The following is an 18,212-nucleotide window of genomic DNA, read 5'->3' as shown; positions in this document are numbered from 1 at the left end:
TGTCATAGTGCACATTAATTCTGTACTGTATCTTTGTTTCTTTATATGCTCAATATAATTAAAAACATCTTCTGTAATGAAAATAATTTTAGTGCACTTGACACATTTCGTCATTTTTATTGAAATATTATTGTACAGGTATCCCTCGTTTTGCACTGGTCCGATTTGCAATAGCACTGATCACTGACCACAACAGCAATTTTATTTTTATTTATTTATTTTGGGTTGGGTTTTTTTTTTTTTTTTTTGCAATTTTTTTATAAATTGAAAGTTTAAAATCATCAGACAATTTATCGGCATCATACTGTGCTATATATCATGCACTGTTCGTGTGATTTAGGACAATCTGAGCCAATCAGCAATTAGCACATCCATATCAGAGAGAGAGAGAGAGAGAGAGAGAGAGAGAGAGAGATTCCCGCCCTCAAAGTAGCCACTCGTGGTCAATGCAGTGAAGCATTCAGTTGTTTATGCTATTTACACGTGTTGGAAATTTGTTACGAAATTATAACAATTTGTTATAATTGTGCTGTTAATAAATTAAATAATATAATAATAGTGATAGTCGTGTGAAGTTTTTGCCATCGTGTTGTAAAGTTTTTAATTTAATAGAATAAAGAGGTGCCATGTCTGGTAAAAGTAGTTCATTGAATCGTAGTGCAATATTTGGAGGATGGAAGTGGTGAAAGTCACCGTACTGTGTGTAGAGCTATGAATATGCCTATTACTTCAACTGTGAAGAATGCTAATTCTTCATAGTTATAAATAATAAAATAAAACAATCGATGCAAAGTGCTAGGTAAAATATTTGGTGGCGGAACTTTTTTTTTTTTTTTTTTTTTGTATTAGTTGTTGGCACATCAGCTTCTATAGCCATATTGCACCTCCCAAAGTTTTTGCATTTTACTGTGATCCAAGCCCGAGGCAGGAATTGAACCTGCGACCTTTGGGTTTCCAGGCAGGCACTTTACCTACCTGACTAGCCCGGTCGGCGGTGCCGGAACCTAACCCTGTGATTTCCGATTGATTCCATTTGCGCGTCCCCCCAGGAACCTAACCTCGATGTAAATCGAGGGCTACCTGTATATATCGCCTTTATGTTATTTCTCTAATCCTTGATTAGTGATGTAACCCTTACATGAGTTTCTGGATCAGTGTCGAGAGTTTAGTTAACAATGTTAACTACAAAATCATTTTGTAGCTGTTGTTTTTGTAATTAACCAAAAAAAAAAAAAAATCATTTAACATTTTCTTAGTTTTTTATTTTGTGAATAATCAAAGTGGTCCTAGAATACTCCCTTTTCAGGAGTTGATCATGAAGGTTTGTATTCAACTTCTATGAAGTTGTCTAATACAAATATTTGCATGTGGAATTGTTTCACACAGCCATCAAGGGGTGTTCTCAATGAATGGTTCTCTGTGACAGTATAGTGCAGTGATTCTCAAAACATTTTTGGCTGACTGCACCATAAATTAATTTGTGTAGGTTGACATAAACTCACAAATTTGGTATAGTAGAGTTGTGAGAAATTCAAGAGAATTTCTTTTACTGTAGAATGACAGCAAATTTCACAACTCTCCACAGTAACTTCTTCAGAGCTGAAATTGAATCCATCAAAAATAAATAATAAATTTTCAGAAAGTTTACATCACCCTTACAAAATGGCGCCTCCGTAGCCAGGTGAGCAGAAGCAGGAGTGCATAGCACATGCTTCTTAATTAGACCAGGGTTCAAGCCCGTGACCACCAAATATGGAGGATGCGGAAAGGTCAGGGAATGACCACTGCATATCCCGGAGCAATACGGCCTTAGTTGCTAATGCTCCTAAAAACCAAATAACAAACAATAACAATAACAACCCTTAGAAAACATGTGTTATCCATAATTTCTTTTACTGTAGAATGACAGAGGAAATTTCACAAAGTTTTACCCTCCCCAACAACTTCTTGAGAGCTGAAATTGAATCCATCAAAAATAAATAATAAATTTTCAGAAAGTTTACATCACCCTTACAAAACATGTGTCATCCATAATTTCATATGTGAACCATGTGACGTATAGAGGCTTTTACAGAACTACTTGTAATATTCATTTGGAGAGGTCTGGTTCCAAATCCTGTCAGAGACTGGAGGAATTCTTAAAGTCTTATGTTTTGCATCTAGTTCCTTTGGGACCGCATATTATCCAATCAAATTGGCCAGACAAGACTCCCCCTAAACAAACCAATGCTGTCTCTTTACTATATATACTGTCTTGTCTAGATGATCCTACAAAGCTTCTTTAACCAGTGACACCATTATTTTCCAAGGATGCTCTCATAATTATGGTTAAGGGTTTGCTTACTTCCTTGCTGCCTTTAATATAATTGAATAGATGCCATCCATCCCAGATCCCTTTCTTATATGTTTCACTTCAACAGTTTCTCCTCCACTTTGCTCTCAGTTATTACAAAATCATTAAAGCTCTCTGTTAGAGTTTAATTAACTTCTGTCCTCCGCTTCCCTCTACAGTAAATGCAAAATACTCATTCAGTTTGTCAGCAACCTGAGAAGGTCATCAACAGTAAAACCATTGATATCAAGAGGACCAATCTGATTCATCCCCTTCCTTCAAGAGTTTGCCTAAGTATACTGGGAATTGTAGGAGGTGGTTTACCAAGATCATTAATGGAAGGTTTCAGGGTTATTAGGAGTTTGCAGTTGATGGTTTTCTCAATTACTTTAGAAAATGTAGAGGTAAGCAAGTGCAATCAGATGATAATTGGATTGGAGGGAGTTATCCCTTTTTTAATAACTGAGTGGGTACGAGCAAATGTCCTAGCAGATGAAAGAACACCGGTTGAATAAATAAGTGTAAAAAGCCAACACAGAACAAGAGTAGGCTCAGGAGCATAGGTTTTGAGAATAACTGGAGAAATAACACCAGGGCCTGGAGTTTCCTTGAAATCACAGCTGTTAAAAAGTCTTCTGACATCCTTTTGACTGAAGACCACAGGAGGCATTGAATGGAGTATCCTGGTGGTTGGTGGTTTTCCAAGATCATTAATACAAGAATTAGATAAAAAAAAAAAAAAAAAAAGTAGGGGGGGTGTGTTTTTTTTTTTTTTTTTTTTAAGAAAACTCCAAACACGAGAGGTATTAGAACCTGTAGTACTTAACACCGTGCTTGGGTTGGAGGTTGAAAAGACAAAAAAAGATAGTTGTTGACATTAGACTTGAACTTCTTTAGACTGTAATTTTCAGGAAATACGTATGTAAGAAGGAAGGTTGTTCCAGAAAACGGCAGTTGAATGAATAAACGAGAAAGATGAAAAGTTGGTTCTGTGAGTTTGAAATTGGACAGTAAATAGATGTTGGCTGGTGATGGCACTGTTCAAACTGTTTTGAAAGAGAGAGCGGGAATTATAGAAACTAATTCAGAAGAACAGTGCCCATGGAAGTATCTATAGAAAGGGCATGCAGCAGAAACAGAATGTCTATGAGACACAGAGTGAAGAGTTTCTCTTAGAGATTGGTTGAGAGAGGTTGGGGCACCGCCCCAGGTGTGGGAAAATATTCCATGGTAGGGCTGATTTGCGATATGTACAGATTGAACAGCTCTTTGGAAGAAAGTAATGCCAAGGGCGAAAGAGAAAAACAAGTTTTTTAGATTCAAAGGAAGCAGTATTTGTAATGTACTTGTGCCAAGAGAGATTAGAAGTCAGGGTAATCCCCAAAAGAGATATATCATCTTGCCTAGAAATCGGAGTGTCACCAAAGACAGGCATAGGTGCTAAAGAATCCTTTTTGCGAGATATATGACAGGACTGGGTTTTAGAATGATTGAAATCACCTAAGTTGTCTTTGCTCCACTGGAGAATTACCTGGAGATCGGCATTTAAGGAATTGGTGGTGGATATTCGAGAGGTTGAAGCTGATCGAACAGGGTAAGGTTTCTCAAAGTGGAATGCAATGTGCTATCATCGGCAAAACTATGGATAGGTCAATGGAAGGTCATTAATATGCAAGAGGAAAAGAGTGGGGGGAAAGAGCTGAAGCTTGGGGGACACCATAATTACTGGAGAAAGAAGACAGTGAGTGGTTATCCAGTTTTCTCTCTGGCCGCTCACGCTCAGTGAGCGATCAGAGAGAAAACTGGATAACCAATTACAAAAAGCAGTTTGGGAACCATAAGATGGAAGCTTGTTTAGAAGATTAGTGATTGGTGGAGTTGAGAGAATTGTAGAGACAACAGTTGAATTTGACAGAATGAGGTACAGAGAATTTAAGCCAGAGAAGGTCGAAAAGAGGAGATTCCAAATTACCCAGTCTTTGATAAGGAATATCAGAACAGACATATGCACAAGTTACCACCTTTGAGATGAAAGGAATCGTACAGCAAATAATTTAAGAAAAGTGGAGGTGGGCATGCTGTATGAAGTAATGAAATTTTTGGATATGGCATACACATGGTAAGAATATAACCAGATCCTTGACATAATGTGGCCTCGACAATTTCCCCTGCATACCCACTACTCGGACTCCCTCCAGTCACTATCTGGCAGAGTAGAGGTAGCAAGATTATACGCTAGCTGATCCGGAAACCTCCCAGAGAGTTACCAATAGGTTCAGTACGGTGTAATAACTAGCGGTCGGCCGGCCTGTGAACACCATTTTAGACTTGTACCCTCGAAATGTACGGAAGTTTGGATCTCACCATGATGTCCATCATAACCTCAAAAGACATCAGTCGTACTGCATGATGGAAGAGTTGGGGAAGATTTTTTACCGGAACTTGGCTCTGGAGACTAAACCTATGTTTAGTCTCCAGAGAATTTCAAGCCTCCAATGAGCAGAGTGGTGGTATTGCACTGGTTCATGAGTCATCTACCACCTAGTATTGCAGAGGGGGCGACATTCCTCCATGTGGTGTGGGTGCCACACCTCGAACCCTGCTTACGTTGGTTAACACATGGGTGGTTACCCCACAGTGTGCTTGCGCATGGGGATTATGTCCAGGATTACTAACAATCCCACCGTTGTGAAGGTGCAATCAGAGAATTTGGCTGCCACAGGCTGACCAGATTTCACTGAAATTGGGTCCACTTGACTTGAGTTCACCCAAGTTCCATCAGCGTTTTAGACTCCCAGGTAGCAAGTACAGCTTGTCTCGCATATCTGAGAGAACATTTGCGACAACCTCGAGGACCAAATGTGACCAAGGATGCTAGTAAATCGAATTTAACTTTGTCTGAGATAGAAATAGAACCATCAGGTTTTAACAGGTAAGAGTACAGTGGGCCAACATTGTGGCCAATAGCTTAGGCAAGACACCAGCATGCTTGACTGTCATTTGGACAAGGAACAAGTTTTCTACTCTTAGTCTGTTAAAAACCTATTTTGGACTGGCTAATAATTGCAGTACAATTGTTGCGAGATTTGTAGGCAGCAGATGAACCTAGAGGTTTAGATGCAAGCCATTTGCAATATTAGTACATTTATTGGAAAACCAAGTTTAGTGAAAGGATGAGATTTTAAGGCAGAATAATGGATTTCATTTCTACCAGAATGATTTCACTGACATGATCTGAACAAACATTGATATCAGAAGATTTGAAACGGTAATCCAACCAAGATTACAGTAGTTTACAGTTATGACTTAAGGTACTGTTGGTATAATCATATATTGAAATATAGCAAAAGGTTAATAGTTCAGTACCTACCTATTAGAGGGGAACAGGCGTTCTGTGTGTCACAGACACTCAGTCTAAAACTCTTTTTTTTTTTTCCCTCGCCTTTATTTTATATATGGGGTCAGCGGTTTTTTTTTATTGTTTTGGCTTGCAATTTTTTCGGCCGAATGCCCTTCCTGACGCCACCCCTCATCCTTTATCCAGACTGGAGGTATGTGGTGGTCATTCCCTGACCTTCCGCATCCTCTGTATTTGGTCATCACGGGCTCGAACTCCGGCCTAACCAAGAAGCATGTGCTATGCACTACTGCTCCTGGCTACGGAGGCGCCACTCAGTCTAAAACACTGAAGCATCCAATATCTTTCTATTACAGAAGATTTAGGAGAAGTCCGGTTTGCCTGCCTCCCTAAAATCCACTCGTGCACACCTTCTCGATGGTAAGCCCTGTTACATCACTTAGATGGCAATGAACGTGTAGAGTGGTTCTCCTAAGATGCCTGGTCAGTGTGAAGAGGAAAAAAATCAAATCCTCTAGCACATGACAGCAAGACAAAAGAAATGGCCCTCAGTCCCCAGCGGCTTTCACTTCCCCTCTTACGGCAGTGAGAGGATCAGAGTGGAAGAAGAGAGTGCTAAGAATATGTGGGTATGACCAGACTGCCATGCACAAAAACTGAACTTGGCCTGTTACAACGTAAGATCGCTGATTGATGAAGACAGGATATTAGAGCTGGAACAGGAATTAGAAAATGTGAATTGGAATATCATCAGTTTGGCTGAAACAAGAAGAAATTAATCACTTATAAGTTTATCAATTGGAAATCTGCTGTACACCAATGGAAAATGTGAAAGGAGTGAAGGTGGAGTTGGCTTTCTGGTCCATACAGATATAAAAAACAACATTTTGGAATTCAAAAGTACATCACCAAGGGTGTCAAGACTACTACTCAGGATTTCTAAGAAGTACGAGCTAAAGGTTATAATGATTTATGCACCAACATCGAGCCATGATGATTAAAAGGTTGAAGAAATGTACACCAAAATTGAGAGTCTTTTCTAGATGAGCAGATAACCAACTATGCTATTATTATGGGGAACTTCAATGCTAAGGTGGAAAGAGACAGAACCGTGCAGAAAGGGGAACTATAAGAAATTTTGGAATTGATGAATGAGGTAAAAGACATGGAATTTTCAGAATCTCAATGAACACTATTTCCAAGAAAACTGTGAACAGAAGGTGGACATGGAAGAGCCCAAATGGATTAACAACTAATGAAATCGACTTCATCCTCACTAACACAAGATATATTGTCAATGATGTTACCGTCCTGTACAAGGTAAATGTTGGAAGTGATCTCACAATGGTAAGATGCAGAGACTCAGAGAGGACATAAGATTTAATACAAGAAAAGTAGAACAAGCATTAAGGGAAAATAAAGGATTTAAATCAGCAGCCATTAGCAGTTATACAGAAAGACAAATGATGCTGAAACTGAAAAATCGCGATGGTGTACTTATAAATAGCAAAGGAGTACTATAGAGAATTATACAAGGAGTGAGGGATTGATGCCAGCAGTGAGGAAGATGAATCACAAATTAGTGACGCACACGACATACCCGATATCCTTCCTGATGAGGTAGAACGTGTTTGAAGAAAATGAAGAAACAGAAAGCCCCGGGGTAAGGTGAAGTTACTGTAGAGTTGTTGAAATTGGAAGGAAGAGACATGACACAAAAACTGGCAAGACTCTTCACAAAATGCATTAGAAAAGGTATTGCCAGAACACATCATTCAGAATATTAAGTGCCAAAGTACCAGCCGGCCTCTCCCCAATATGAAGTGTAGCGCGTTTTAAATTACCACGTGTCTAACTCAAAGCATCAAGGGAACTGGAACAACTTTATAAACCCCTTCTTCACTTGCTCAAAATTTGTCAACTGATGATGATTCAATTGAAAGTCCCCCATTTAGACTCTTGACTTCCTACATTTTATCCTTCTTTAGCTGTTTACTTTAGTAAATTGATGTATGACAACCATAGGAAGAAGGAATGCATTGTTTTCCTCTGAGCCCTATTTTAATTACTGATGGAGTTTAATTTTAAGTTCTAATTTTATTTCATCTTCTTTATATGAATTTTGTAATAAAAGGTTTAAGAGGTACTGAACTATTAAGCTTTTGCTATATTTCAAAATCCAACCAAGATTTTAAGAAATCTCTGAGATCATCCCATTTTGCATTCTTGTAATGCCAAACAACATGAGACCTCGCTTGTTCATGAGAAAAAGATCAAGGATGTTGGCTGTGTGGTTAGGATTGCCTGGTATTCTTGATTCTTGTATGTAAATGAACATTCTGTGTGTGTGTGGTTGAGGGGCCAGTTCTAATTGCAAAAGTTTCAGCATCTCAGCCAGCTGGAGTTGTGACCATTAAAATCGCAAAGGATAATAAGCTGACTGTTGGGAAAGTTGGACTGGAGAAAAATTTTAAAGAGAGGAAGTCAGCATTCCATGTATTTAATGGAATTTGGAAATCGATAAATTTGATAAATTTGACAGAATGGGGTGGAGAGATTTTAAGCCAGAGAGGATCATGGAGATACGAAATTACTAAGTTTCTGGCAGGTAATGACAACTGAGTGGTTGATTCAACTGATAATCATGATTCTGTCAGAAAAAGTAAATAGAGCTTGGCAGACTATAAGTGTAAATGGACAATATTGAGATTGGAACATACCACATATATTTATGAAGTAAATGTGGAAGTGTTTGGAAAGTTTAGATCTTTTTGCACATAAGGTCGATTATTTTGACTATTCATAATGTATTCAGTAGTAAAGAAAAGGTGTGGGGGGGGACACATGTTGTATGAAGTAATGAAATTTGTTGATATGGCATACATGCAGAAATACACTGAATTATGACCACCTACCTAATACTTCGTAGCTCCTTTTGCCCTCAGTACAGCAGCTATTCGATGTGTCATTGATGATTCATAAAGATATAAAAAATGAAGTGTCGGGAGGTATGGCCAACCAAGCTGTGTGTAATGCAGTCAGCAATGCAAGTATGGAGGTGATTGGTGTATCCAGATGCGCCTTTCCATAGTGTCCCACAAATGCTCTGTGGGATTGATATCAGCAGATTTTGGAGGCCAATCAATATGCTGGAAGTCAGAACTGTGTTCCTCAAACCATTCCTGCACAACAAGCGCCCACTGGTTCGGCACTTTATCATCTTGGAAGACATTATCGCCATTCGGGAAAAAGTGTAACATAGGAGGGTTACACAGTCAGCAAGCAGTTGACGATAGCTGAGACCACTGATACGTTATTCCACATTATGCATCAGCGGTCCGAGTTCCTGCCAATGAAACATGCCCCACAACATACATCCACCTCCACCGGCCTGCACTTTTTGATACCATGCATGATGGATCAAGAGCCTCATGTTGTTGACGCCAAATCTGTACACAACCATCCACAGTGTGGAGTAAATAATGTTACTCATCCGACCAGCACACGTCCTTCTGGCCTTCAAACATCCGACTTGCATGCTCTTTGCACCAGGTGAGTCTTTTACACCAATGAACCTTGGTTAGCAGAGGATGCCGTAGGGGGTCGTCTGCTGGTATAGCCCATACGTGCAAGCATGCAATGCATGTTGTTCATGCCAAATATTGTTCCGGGTTGGCCCATGTTGTATTGAGTAGTCAACTCTTCAACAGTGCTGCACCTATACAAGTCGTTGGACCCAGCGCTCAACTCTAATGTCAACCTTTTGCTGTTTGGCAGTTTTGCCGTGGGGTCATTGTTTGACCATTTTTACGCCAATCCTGGTATACTTTAACTATGGCAGCTGTCGAACACCCCACCAGTTCAGCAATTTGGGAATTCGAGGCACCAGCTCGTTGAGCACCCACAATCTGCCCTTTATCAAAGTCCGATAAATCCTTCCTTTTACCCATCACGCTCGGAATTTTACTACCTACTGAACCACTGAAACCTTATCTATGCTACATAGGTCGATTAACTCCGCACTCTCGTACCTCGTGGTCAACAGGTCACATTCAGTTTTCATAGGGGTGGTCATAATTCAGTGAATACTCAGTGTATATACCCAGTTACAAAATGAAACAGTGATGTTTCTGTGGGAGGAAAAAAAAAATATATATATATATATATATGTAACTTTTTATAAGAATTTAATGGTATAAAATATTAATTAATTAATGGTTTATAGACCTGGGACACTGCTATATTTAAGCAGAAAGAACCCAATGACCATAATGGATACATAAGTGGAGAGTATAAAGGTAGGTAGTAGTGTCAGTGTGCTAACATAACTGAAATTGTAATTACGGAGAATAAAGAAGTGAGAAAGATGATAATAATAAGTAATTCAAATTACTTAATGCCATGTGTATCCTATGATTTCAGTGCCTTCTTCTGGGGCCAGCCGCTGAAATCGAAGGGAAAAATGGCAAGAAGTACGGTCTCTGTTTCTAACATGAAATATATGCATCATGCGGTACACGTGGGGGTTCAGTGTTGAAGATCAGGGTTAAAATTTAAATAGTATGGCTTACGTATATTTCATGGCTAACCCGACAGAGGCAGACTGCAAAGATTAAGAAGAAGTAGGATAACTTACTGAGGTTAAGTAGGTATATAATCGTAGAGAAGGTCTGTACTGCAGTGGAGGGTAATAAAAAGTGTAGTGTAAATCTGTTTTGAAGTATTTGTGGTATAAGATAGCAACCCCGTGTGTAAGAAATCGGAAAGTTAAGGAAATAATTAAAATAAAATATAATAGGGGTAGGTATTTAACACGTGAAGTAATGTGTCCCAGGATAGAAAGGAGTAAAAAAGCTTGCAAAGTAGCATTAAATAGTCCCCAAACTAAAAAACTAGATGTAAGAAATAATTGCTATAATTTACTTAAATTTTAGGAAGAATTTTGATATAGTCTTCCACTTGAAGATCTTGTAAGTTAGAAAAGTGGTAGGCTGCTATACTGTTTAGGCGCGAACAGTGTTTATAGCAGAAAAGGTGCATCTTGGATGTTGGGTTCGATAAACTAATAGCTCGTTAGAAATATTCTTTATGTTTTAAGTATTCTCTATGCTTTCGTACCTTTCTATATATTTTTATTTCTCGTGAGCCATTAGTTTATCGAACACAGTTTCCGAGATGCTCCTTTTCTGCTATAAAAACTGTTCTCGCCTAAACAAAGTTTAGCGATTATTTAACGCTACTTTGCAAGCTTTTTACTCCTTTCTATCCTGGGACACATTACTTCACTTGTTTAATACCTATCCCTATTATATATTCGAAATTTAATCTAATCTAACTTAGTTTCTAAGTTAAATTTTTCTAACATGAAATATACGCATCATGTGGTACACGTCACCTATATATATAGATATATATGGTGCCGTGAAGGGTATTGTAGAATCCTGGTACCTGCGTGTACCAGTGAACCTTACAATCAAGATCTTATTTATATATTTTTTTTTTATTATTATTATTATTATTATTTTTTTTACCAAGGATGTGACCTGAATTTTTCTTTCTTACAAAGAGAAAAAATCTTGTCACATCAGTACTAAATCATTCAAAAAAATTAACACCTATTACATAAATAAAGGTTGAAACACTGAAAAATCTTTTCTCATTGAAATTCTCAAGCACAAGTTAACCTGTTTTATGGATTCCTATATTACTATATGGATTTGTTCAGCAGTAGAAGTTGTTTTCCCTTTAAAATTCTAATATCCTCTTATTTTAGTAAACATTTATTTTTAATTGAAATTTTGAATTTTACTTCAAATATTAGAATCATTTTTGTTTTTTAATGCAGATAAAGAATATCATCTATCATACAGTGAAAGATGCCTTGTCAGTTTTGCAGACTAAAAATCCATCTGACTTATAGCTAGCCAGCTATACTGAACTGATCCAAAGGCTTATTTGTATATACTTCAAGTTGTGAAAAGGAAAGTTCATTTTGTATGAAAATTTAAGGTTACAAAGTGTAGTGCCTGCAGATAAGTTATATTTGGCATATTTTATCAGGTTAAGTTATATGTGAAGGTGGGGGGGAAAAGAACAATTTTCAGTGAGTTACTCTAAGAGATGCAAGAATGGTGTTTTAAAATGTTACTCTGATGTGTGTAATATTCGTTTTTGAGTGCTGCGATCTCATCTTCTGAGCAGAACTGTTGCAGGTTGAATTTCATCGGGTATCAGAGGAGTGATGTCTGTGGAAAAGGTCCAGAAATCATTTATTCTTTAATACAGACTTGTATTTAATATATGAAACAAGCTATTTTCGTCATCAAGAACATTTTTGAAACTTTCAGAAACTGTGCCGTGTGAAAGTTGTATCTAAAAAAAAAAAATCTCTTTACCAAGAGAATAACCTGGTTACTGAGGATATTTATAAAGCCATCTTTAAAAATTAGTTGATTTCAAAATTAAATGTATTTCAAGCAAAATTTATGTAAATAAAAGACTTGGAATAAATTTTTTTATTGTTTTAAATGCAAAACATTTTATTTATATATATATCTTGTATCTTAATTAAAATTTTCAGATCAGATGGGTTTTTTCTAATTAGGAATTTTATTAATTAATGTAAATGTATACCTTCCCAAAATTTGCACATGTGTGCATAGATATATATACAGTAGAACCGGGATAAGAATTTTTCAAGGGATTGGAGGTTTGGAACTTCTTAGAAGGGAAAATGACCTAAAGGTATGAGATATTAACTACACAAATAATAAAAATGAAAAGATACACATACATAAGTTAAAGATGATTTTTAAGTACTATTCAAGAATATATAAATATTTTACTCTGTCTATGGGAAACATTTTTAAACTGAGGATTTCTAATTGCTTAATATTCTGTTCATTAAACTCATTACCAAGTTGGAAGAATGAGCTCCTTTAGAGTTTCAACATACCTTAAAAGGTCACAATTACAATAAGACACAGTAACAATCCACTAAGTAATTCTGAACTGTTCACAACCATCAGAACTTAATGCTTAACGTGGTCTACATATCCAGTTATGTATATCTATCAAAACAATTGCAGTATGTAACTTCCATTATATCAAAATGTTTTAGTGCTGAAAGCCTCAGACTATGGAAAATTCACTAATTGAACAAGTTAGTGCCAAGTATCGTTTTAGTTTGTAGTAAAACACCAAAGTAAGTGAAATGGCATCGTTTCTGTAATGTATCATATTGTGAGTGTTTCACAACGAGTTGAAATGATATTGAACTACCTCGAGTAAGAAAAGCTTCAACAATGGATTCTCGAATAGGCAACACTGCCAATGAATTCTTGGCGGATACCATCATCCCACAACCCCTGGGTGGTGGTATCAGCCGAGAATAAGTAACATTGGTCTTCTCCATTGGTGAAGCATTACTTATTGGAAGTAGTGCAATATCATGGCAACTCATGAAGGCATTCACAACGTGAGATGTAACAAAAACGATACTTCGGTGGTTTACTACGAACTAAAATGATGCTTGACACTAACTTGTTCGATTACCAAATATTTATTTTGATAATTTTTAATATTAAAAATGATTTCTATAATGTATTAAGTGTGAAAACTTCATTATAATACAGTGTGTATTCTTTATCACAAACCTTTTACCCAGGAAACTTCTTATTTGGAAAAATAATACATTACAACATGCAGAGTAGAAATTGGGACTTACGAAACAAACCTAGTACAAGGAAAACTTCTTATGCTGGTTCTACTGTGTATATATTTGAAAGGTGATGTTGTATTTGCTGAACTGAAGATAGCTATGTTAATTTCATAAATTAGAATGGGTTTTTTTTTTTTTTTTTTTTTTTTTTGTTTGGAATATCTTCCATGACATAAGTCAAAAGCATTGTTAGATTGCTTTATATTATATAAAGTAAATTTTAACAATACAGTTTCTTCATTCCTTTAAATTTTCCTATAACAAAGTAAAAATTATGCCTTGCTATAACTCTTAAAATTTAGTAGTCTGGACATTAGCAGTTAAAAGCACACAGGCTTAAGAGTTTCACTTATCCTGCATTTTATTTTTTTATTTTTTTTTTTTTCATGTTCAAGTATCTAGTTTGAATTTAATTTACCACAAAATTTAATACTGAATGTGAAGATTTTTCTATAGATTAGCATTGGCTGTTTTCTGATGCTGAGAATAATTGAATTAAATTATTCCCAACTTACTGATTCAGTCTATATATGCACTGTTATTGTATTAGCTATTTTTTTTTTTTAATCCCTTTTCCTATTCCTTTTAATGCTTAAATCTATTCTTCCTCCATTTCCTGCTAATTACAACCTACAAAAGTCCAAAAACAGTAAATTTGGACACACAAATGTGCCTCTGTGTCCTTTTGTAACCACTGCCCGCAATGTACTTTATCCTATGGACTTCGTGCAGACATTTCTGACAACTCAAGATTACGCCATTTTGTATCATTCAACATTATGCAACCTTTCAGGCAATAATTATTAAACCACAACCCACTATTACTTATCACCAAACAAAAAGTAAAAACAAAACAAATAAAAAGTATCCAGTTAAAAATTTCTCACACAATTTTTGATCATTTCATATCAACTCGCTTAGTGCAGACCTAAAACTTGACTAACCAGATGTTTAAGAGTGCTATAGTGATGCTGTTTTCGGTTGGTAAGTAAAGCTGTAGGCTTAATGAAATTTATATTTATAAGAAGGCTGAATTTTTTTTTTTTTTTTTTTTTTTTTCATATTTTAATTGCAGTTATGCACTAGTAGCTCACTTCCCCCTCTTTGTAAAATTGTTTTTATTTTAAACAATTCCTGAAATCTGGTCTGAGACATAAGCCTCAATATTTTGAACACACACAAAAGTTACAATTAAAAGATACCAGGTTTTTTTTTTTTTTTTTTTTTTTTTTTAGGTTTAGAAAACTGGTCAAAGACCTTATCATATTTTTGCTGAAATTTTTGAGTGTCATGATAAACTCTGAGTTGCCAATTTTATTTAAAAAAAAAAAAAAAAATCATACTGAAATATATGCATTCAAGATAAACAATTAAAGAAGCACCCCAAATGCTACAAGAAAATACATAAATACACCCACTCCAATAGATTCACATCCTTCCACAAATGAGGCGTGTGTGTGTGTGTGTGTGTGTGTTAGAATAATGAATTAGTTGAAAGGTAGTAAAAGGAGACTTGAAAATGGTAGTAAAAAAATGTTGAAAGCGGTAGTAAAAAATTAAGAAATGAAGCAATCATCAGAGGCAGCAAAATGCATTCCTCTGCGTGATGCCCAAAATATAACTAATATAAAATCAAAACTAATGCCAGTAGCATGCAAAACTGTTGAGCAAAAATAATAAATTAAACATAATAATTAAATCAACAGGGAGGGAGAAGAAAAGGTAACAAGACTAAAATTGTAGCAGAAACTCTCCAAATAATTTAGAAAATCCAATTAAGAATCATAAATATCCATTTAATTTTAGTGCCAATTGCCTAAAAATTTAACGGCACTTCCCTTGTAAGGTGCCAGTTCCAAATTGCGTAAAATATCACAAATAGAGACTATACTAACTACAATAAAATAAAATAAAATTAGCAAAAATAGACTGACCATTATGCCCCATATCGACAGAGGACCACAAGGCCAATAATGGTCGGGGGATTGCATTTCAATCATTAGACAAATCGGCGCAATGGCGAACTGATCGAAGGATCAGTCTACCATCTGATCCCCAGATCAAACCGCCAATGCAGAGGATGTGAATAACAGTGGTCCTTATGCAGCGAAAAATAAAAATATAGAAATAAAACTAGCACTCCAGAACAGAGACACCCCACTGACACAGTGTAAGTTTGACCAGCTTATATAGACAAATAAATAAGGTACTGCAGATGGCAGTATGGGTGCAGCGTTAGCACATCAAACCCACTACTACCATTTGATTTACATATATTAGAATAATGAAATAGCTGAAAAAGGTAGTAAAAGAAGAGTTCAAAGTGGTAGTAAAAAAAAAAAACTGGCATTAGTTTTGATTTTTTATTTAATATTAGTTTTATTTCGGGCATCATATAGAGGAATGTGCATTTTGCTGCCTCTGATGACTGCTTCATTTCTTAATTTTTTACTACCGTTTTCAACATTTTTTTTTACCATCTTTTTCAACTATTTCATTATTCTAATATATGTAAATCAAACGGTAGTAGTGGGTTTGATGTGCTAACGCTGCACCCATACCGCCATCTATAGTACCTTATTTATTTGTCTATATAAGCTGGTTGAACTTACATTGTGTCAGTGGTGTGGCTCTGCTCTTCAGTGCTAGTCTCTTCTATATTTATATTTTTCGCTGCATAAGGACCACTGTTATTCAAACCCTCTGCATCGGGGGTTCAGTCAGGATTTGGATGGTGGACTGATCCTTTGATCAGTTTGCTGCTGTGCCGATTTCTTACAACTGAAATGTAGAGATTCCTGACCATTATTGGCCTTGTGGTCCTCTGTTGATATCAGGCAATTTTAATTTTATTTTTATTTTATTGTAGTTAGTATAGTCTCTATTTAGCATTAGCAGAGGCATACGATGCAAGAAAGCAAGCTTATGCAGCATCAGTCTTAAATTTATTTAGGCTACCAACTTCCACCACAAAAGATGGAAGTCTGTTCCACCAATCAACTACCTGCTGGCTAGAGGCAAATTTCTGCACATCTATTCTGTAACTGTCTTTCTTCAATTTGAATTTGTGCCCCCTCAGGTTCTTAATCTGAGCAAGAGGAAGAATCCCCTCAGCATTCAGCTTGCTCATCCCATTCAAGGCCTTATATACCTCAATCAGATCACCCTCGCAGGCACCTGCGGGGGTGATCTGATTGCAGCGCCTACTCTCCGGGCGCTGCAATTTGCAGAACTTAAGCCTTTGTTCCCCTACCAATCTTGCCCTTGCCCTTCTTAGTACTTGTTCTAGCATCACTACATCCTAAAATGAGACCTCCAGACCTGTACACAGTACTCTAGGTGTGGCCTAATCATTGCCTTGTATAACGGCATAATCACCTCCCTGTCCCTGCTAGCAAAATTCCTATATATCGACAAGATTCCATGACCTGCCCTGGCAGCCCATCTGCACTGCTCAGCGAACTTCATGTTTGACTGCACAATTACCCCCGGGTCTTTTTCACTTTCCACTTCCCTGAGTGTAGTACCACACAATTGGTACGTTTCTCTTCAGTTGTTCCTATCCATATGCAGTACTTTGCATTTGTCGATGTTCAACTTCAGTTGCCACTTCTCAGCCCATTTTCCCAACTTATCTAGATCCAGTTGGAATAGCATACTGTCTTTACTGTCGTTAACAACTCTGCCAACCTTTGTATCATCTGCAAACTTGGACATTAAACCTGATATACCTTCATCAATATCATTGATAAATGTACAAAATAACAATGGGTCCAACACCGAACCCTGGGAAACTCCACTAATAACATTTGTCAACAAAGAGCAGTGTCCATTGATTACCACTCTCTGTCATCTCCCACTCAACCATCCCTTTATCCATTGTAGCAACTTATCCTTAATGCCATACCTCTCCAATTTGTACAGCAGAGTTCCATGTGCAACAGTATCAAAAGCTTTCCTGAAATCCAATTACAGGTAGCCCTCATTTTGCACTGGTTTGATTTGTGCCGATTCGCAATAGCGCTAATCAATAACCACAATGCCATTTTTGTTTATTTATTTTTGTACCTTTTTTTTTTTTTTGCAATTTTTTTATAAATTGAAAGTTACAAAAATTTTTATGTAATTGGCACTAAAATTAAATGGAATTTTATGATTCTTAATTGAATTTTCTAAATTATTTGAAGAGTTTCTGCTACAATTTTAGTCTTGTTACCTTTTCTTCTCCCTCTCTGTTGATTTAATTATTGTTTAATTTATTATTTTCGCTCAACAGTTTTGCCATTCTACTGGCATTAGTTTTGATTTTATATTTAATATTAGTTATATATATATAGTTACTGTGCCTGCTGGTAAAAACCGCATCCAAGATGTAACTTCTGGTATTTATTGACATTTTTAGTAAAAACTTGTTCTTATTGCATACCTTTCAGTAGGCACACTATAGCCCCAGCAGCTTGTGCACCATTAAACCCCCATCACACACACACACAAGCATACCTTTCAGTAAAAATTAGTTCCTTCGAAATTTCATTTAGTGGAAACCACAAGAACACTGTGAAATTTAATATAGAGAGGAAGGTTAAACTTTAGAAAAAGACTCTTACCCATGGATCTTTGTAACAGGAAATAATGGCCAGATCGTGCTTCACAATGATTGTTTACTAATCATGATTTGCATTAGAGTGAATGCCATTCTGAAAGTGAGTTGAGTCAGCAGGAATTTAATAGACTTTTATATAAAAGTTCAGTTGGGGGGGGGGGTATGTTAGTTTACACCACCAAAAGCAAAAAATGGTGTC

The 18,212-nt window shown here is 36.5% G+C and overlaps 1 protein-coding gene across 2 annotated transcripts in view; it reads left to right on the top strand.

Moving 5' to 3' along the window:
* LOC150077938 (uncharacterized) overlaps window positions 1-12,066 on the top strand; it is a 635,130-nt gene extending 623,064 nt beyond the window's left edge. For both annotated transcript variants that reach the window (XM_090384667.1, XM_090384666.1), the window contains one exon: window positions 11,536-12,066. In XM_090384667.1, the coding sequence (XP_090240793.1) occupies window positions 11,536-11,610 (75 nt within the window). In that variant the 3' untranslated portion in view covers window positions 11,611-12,066. The remainder of the gene's footprint in view (window positions 1-11,535) is intronic.
* The last annotated feature ends 6,146 nt before the right edge of the window (window positions 12,067-18,212 follow it).

This window comes from Mastigoproctus giganteus, chromosome 11 (assembly GCF_048544385.1).
Source record: "Mastigoproctus giganteus isolate SK-2022 chromosome 11, ASM4854438v1, whole genome shotgun sequence".
Taxonomy (NCBI): domain Eukaryota; kingdom Metazoa; phylum Arthropoda; class Arachnida; order Uropygi; family Thelyphonidae; genus Mastigoproctus; species Mastigoproctus giganteus.
This window is presented reverse-complemented; position numbering and strand designations above follow the sequence as displayed.